This window comes from Cebus imitator, unplaced genomic scaffold (genome assembly GCF_001604975.1).
Source record: "Cebus imitator isolate Cc_AM_T3 unplaced genomic scaffold, Cebus_imitator-1.0 Scaffold280, whole genome shotgun sequence".
Taxonomy (NCBI): Eukaryota; Metazoa; Chordata; class Mammalia; order Primates; family Cebidae; genus Cebus; species Cebus imitator.
In genome coordinates, this window is record NW_016107595.1 from 61,197 (window position 1) to 66,275 (window position 5,079).

Genomic DNA, 5,079 nt, shown 5'->3' on the forward strand with positions numbered 1-5,079 from the left:
CCAGGACCCAGAGGGGAAGAGAATGCTTGATGCTGGGCTAGAAGGCCAAGCCTGTTTAGGAATCCAGGAAGGCTTCCTGAAGGAGGGGCCGTTGGATCTGGGCCTTGAAAGATAGTTTCCTAGGCAGAGAAAAGAGGGCGGGGGATTGCTCGTTTTATTTACCAAGCACTTTCCCATCTTCTGGGGATCAGGTACTTGGGAGCCACAGACAAGCCCAAGGCAGAAAAGACAGGAGACCCCCCACATCACAGCCCGGGGACTCTGCACCCACCCACAAGCCTTCTTCATTCCTCCCAAGGGAAACTGAGGCTGCCCAGAGCGGCCCCCACCCCAGGTCCAAACCGTGCAGCTTCTCCTGGGCCTGTGCCGTGCCCACATGCCCACGCGGGACCTGTGTCACCAGGTTAAAAATGGAAACAGCTAGGACCTTTTTTTTTTTCCTTCCTTTTAGAAAATCCCACGTCCAAATAAGGCGAGGACTGCGGGGAGCACGGTGAGCTGGCCAAGTCCTCCTGAGCGAGCGAGTGGTGGCTGGCCCGGCCGGCCTGGGCTTGGTCCTCCTCCAAGACTCGCCCGGCAGGAGGGCGGGTGCACCCAGGGAGGCTATAAGGGCTTCTCCTCCACCCTGCCAGGCTCACTCGCCCCGCAGCCGCAGCCCCCGCCTGCCGCAGCCCCCACAGAGCCCGCCGCGCCCCCCACGTCCCCCACGCCAGCGCCCAGCCATGGAGGCCATCAAGAAGAAAATGCAGATGCTGAAACTGGACAAGGAGAATGCCATCGACCGAGCAGAGCAGGCCGAGGCGGATAAGAAGGCCGCTGAGGACAAGTGCAAGCAGGTGAGCCCCCTCTGCTGGGCCGCGCCGGGCTGCGGGGCGTCCTCTCTGTGCGGGGGCCCTGGTGGGGAGGACAGGGGGCTGATGCTTTGGGCAAGGAAAAGCGAGGGGACCATGACCTTCCTTGGATGGAGCCCTGGGCTGGAAGGGGGGTGACGATCGGACCCATCCCCAGCGGGGCCAGCGCGAACAAGCTGAGTCTGACAGAGAGGTGGTGGGGGAGGGAGAGAGTGAGAACGTTTGTGAGGGAGGTAGACCCGTCGTCTGGGCTGGGAGGTTGTGTACTAGGTAGGGCAGTTGGGGTCACACTGTATGTGTGTTTTAGCGTGTGTGTGTTTTGGCGTGTGTGTGTACAGGTTTGTGTGTATTTGTGTGTGTTTGGGCGTGTATGTGTGTATAGGGTGTGGTTGTGTGTACAGGGGTGTGTGTGTGTGTGTGTGTGTAGTTGAGACAGAGTCTTGCTCTGTCACCAGGCTGGAATGCAAGTTGGAGTGACCAGATCGCAGGTCACTGCAACTTCCGCCTCCCAGGTTCAAGTGATTCTCCTGCCTCAGCCTCCTGAGTAGCTGGGATTATCACCACACCTGGCTAATTTTGTATTTTTAGTAGAGATGGGGTTTCACCATGTTGGCCAGGCTGGTCTCGAACTCCTGACCTCAAGTGATCTGCCCGTGCTTCCCCAAATGCTGGGATTAGAGGCATGAGCCACCACGCCTGGCCATTTCTGTGTGTTTGAGCAAGTCTCTGTGTGTGTACATCTGGGTATGTGAGCAGTTCTGTATCTGCATGTTGGAGCATGCGTACACGTATTTGTGTGTATTTGGGCAATTCTTTGTGTGTCTCTGCGTGTATCTGTGTTTAAGCATTTCTGCGTGTGTCTGTGTGTGTACACCTACTTGTGTGTGTTTGAACAGTTCTCTGTGTGTCTGTATGTGAGTGTATCTGTGTGAGCCTTGCTGTGTGTGCACGAGTTGTGTGTCTGTGGTACGTGTCTATCCATACGTGTGCGTATGTTTCAGCTGAGGAGCGTGTGGAGGGGTGAAGGTGACTGAGAACGAGTGAGTGCTAGGAGCACTGTGAGAGCGGGGACGCTGCCCGCAGTGCAGGGAAGGTGTCAAAGAGTGTGGGTGTGTTTGTGAGTCTGTGTGTGTAGGTGGTGGGGCCCATGAGGGTGGCGGGAGAGGCTGGCTGTGTGTGTGCTTGTGCAAACATCGGCATGACGGTGATTGAGGGTACGTGTTGACATGGCTGTTTGCATTGGCATATGTATATCCGGATGATGGGTTTCTACTGGCATGCGTATGTGGGTGTGCACACGTTTGGATGTGTGTTTCTGTTGGGGTGTGCATGCATATTTAGATGAGTGTGTGTTTCTCTTGGAGTGGATGTGTTTCAATTGGTGTGTGTATGAGTGTGTGTTTCTGTTGGTGTGCGTAGTGTATGGATGAGTGTGTTTCTGTTGGGGTGTGTGTATGAGTGTGTGTTTCTATTGGTGTGTATGCGTGTGGATGAGCGTTTCTGTTGGTGTGTGTGTGAGCGTGTGTGGATATGTTTCTGGTGGTGTGTGTGGATGAGGGTGTGTTTCTGTTGGGGTGTGTATATGTGTGGATGAGTGTGTATTTCTATTGGTGCCTGTGTGGATGAGTGTGTTTCTGTCGGGGTGCGTGTGTGTCAGTGACTGTGTTTCTGCTGGCGTGTGCGTGTGCTTGTGGATGTGAGGGTGGCTGTGTCGACCTGTGTGTGCTCGTAGGTGACGCTGTCCCGCTGGATCAAGAAGCCTCCACTGTTAACGGGACCCCGAGGTCTCATGGGCAGCTGCCCAGGGGAGTGGCCGGGTGTGTGAGTGTGTGGTGGGGTCCCAGGGCTGAGACTTGCTGCAGGGCTGACTGGGTGGGGTCTGGGGACCGGGATGGGAGCAGAGTTGAGAGTGTGCCTGAGTGTGTATGTGGGCGTGTCCCTGGGGCAAGCCTGGAGGCCAGGGGAGGTGGGCGGCGCGTGGCAGAGGACAGGGAGGCCACGTCCCATCTCCTGGCAGCCAAGAGCTCACACAGACCCAGGACTTTGGAAACTAGAGTCCCAGGAACCCTGGCAACGAGGGTCCCAAGGCTGTGGCCATGGCTTGGGGCAGAGCAGACAGGGACAGTGGGTGGGAGGAAGGAAGGGAGGAGTCCCCTCCCACAGAGCCATGTTCCCCGCAAGGCTTATCCACCCGGAGGTCAAGTGCCAAGCCCTGGGGAGCGTCCAGGTCTCAGATAAAGCCCTGGGAGGCGCCTAGGACCGTGGCACCCAGTGTCCAGCCCCGCCCAGGCCAGGAGTCAGGCCAGCCAGTAGTTAAAGGCGAAAGCCCTGAGCTCAGACTGGCCATGTTCAAGTTATGGCTCAGTTGCTGGGTGCCCCGGGGCAAACGCCCCAGCCTCTCTGTGTCTCGACGGTGCATGAGTGAGATGCGGAAGTGACAGCAGGGCCTCCCTCACCGTCCCATGACAGGATTAGAGGTGACTGTACAGATGGCACCCTTGGCCCAGTGCCTGGCGCAGAGTAAGCGCTCAATAAATGTGGGTTGATTTCCTGCCCCGCCCTACTTCCCCTTTGGGCCTCCCCATCCTCCAGTGTCCCGGGGCTGCCCTGAGAGTCTGTGTCACAGGGAACACGCCCCAGTGTTCCCTGCCACAAGCTCCCTCCGCCTTCTGTATGACCCTCCCTGGCAAACACAGACATCCATCCTGTGCTGGGCCAGTTTCTATCCATCATTTAGCCCTCACCATGAGGGACTTAGCCAGAGTTTCAGAGAGAAACAAGTTTATGGCTCTAATTCTTACAAAGGTGTGAGTGGCTGATACAGCTTCATCTCCCAAGGCAGCCACAAGTTCAAAAGGGAAGGAGCCTCAAAGCCTCCAGCCAGCTGTGTGGCCAAGGAGGTGAAGACAGGTTCTTTTCATTACGCCTTTTTTTCCCACAAAGATGGCCACTGGAGTAGACGTGGACTCAGAGCAAGTCTCCACAGACTAGCACATGCGTTGCGTATGTCAGTCTTCTTTTATTTATTTTTTTTAGAGATGGGCTCTCACTCTGCTACCCAGGCTGGAGCACAGTGGTGCAATCACCGCTCACTGCAGCTCGAACTCCCAGGCTCAAGCCATCCTCCCACCTCAGCCTCCCCATTAGCTGGGACTATAGGCAAGCACCCCCACGCCCAGCTAGTTATTTTAATTTTTGTAGAGACAGGGTCTCACTATGTTGCCCAGGCTGGTCTCGAACTCCTGGGCTCAAGCGATCCTCCCACCTCAACCTCCCAAAGTGCTGGGATCACAGGCATGAGCCATGGAGCCTAGTTTTTGTGACCCTCCTAGCCTCATGACTGAGGACACGTTCCTGTGTGTCTCTGAGCCCTCAGTGTCCCCATCTGTGAAATGGGGACAAATGATGCCTTCTGCTGTTCAAGCGTGGAACCCAAGATCCCAGAATTCCCAAGCAGAAGCCAGAGCCCCACGGGGCCGATGGCCAGTCCTGCCGGGGAATAGAGGCACTCAGAGTGCCTGACGCTGCAGGAGGCCAGAGAGAGCGGCTCTTGGGCCAGCCTGACCCCAGGGGACTGGGCAGCCAAGCGTTGATTTCTGGCCCTGCCTACCCAGTGTGGGAACAGGACAAAGAGACCCAGCCCGGCCGCTTCCTGCCTAATCCCCTCCTCTCCCAGGCAGCAACATCCTCCACCACTGGCCTTTGACCCCACATCCTGCCTCAGACCCACCCCAAGGCCCCATTTGCAGGGACTAAGGTAATCATGTTACAGGCAGGGAAACTGAGGCCTGCAGAGGGACAATGACTGGTTACAGCAAGGCTCTGTAGACTAGCGTGTGCCTGGCATACGGAATTTGGGTAGATGGAAAGAAACCTGGTGCATGTCCGGTTTTAAAATATTTTTATTTAATTTTTACAGATGGGGTCTCACTCTGTTGCCCAGGCTGGAGTGCAGTGGTACAATCATAGCTCACTGTAGCCTCGAACTACCAGGCTCAAATGATCCTTCCACCTCAGCCTCCCCGGTAGCCAAGACTATAGGCATGCCCCTCCACGCCCAGCTAGTCATTTTATTTTTTGTAGAGACAGGGTCACACTATGTCGCCCATTCTGGTCTTGAACTCCTGGGCTCAAGTGATTCTCCCATCTTACCCTCCCAAAGTGCTGGGATCACAGGCATGAGCCACAGAGCCTGATCTAATTTTTTTTTTTTTTTTTTTTTTTTTTT

At 55.9% G+C, this 5,079-nt stretch overlaps 1 protein-coding gene across 2 annotated transcripts in view; it reads left to right on the forward strand.

Annotated features, from left to right (window-relative positions):
* Positions 1-610: 610 nt before the first annotated feature.
* TPM4 (tropomyosin 4) overlaps positions 611-5,079 on the forward strand; it is a 35,750-nt gene continuing 31,281 nt past the window's right edge. The window contains exon 1 of one of the 2 annotated variants that reach the window (XM_017501164.2): positions 611-836. In XM_017501164.2, coding sequence (XP_017356653.1) covers positions 723-836 — 114 coding nt within the window. In that variant the 5' untranslated portion in view covers positions 611-722. The remainder of the gene's footprint in view (positions 837-5,079) is intronic. The other variant, XM_017501165.2, reaches the window with a different exon arrangement.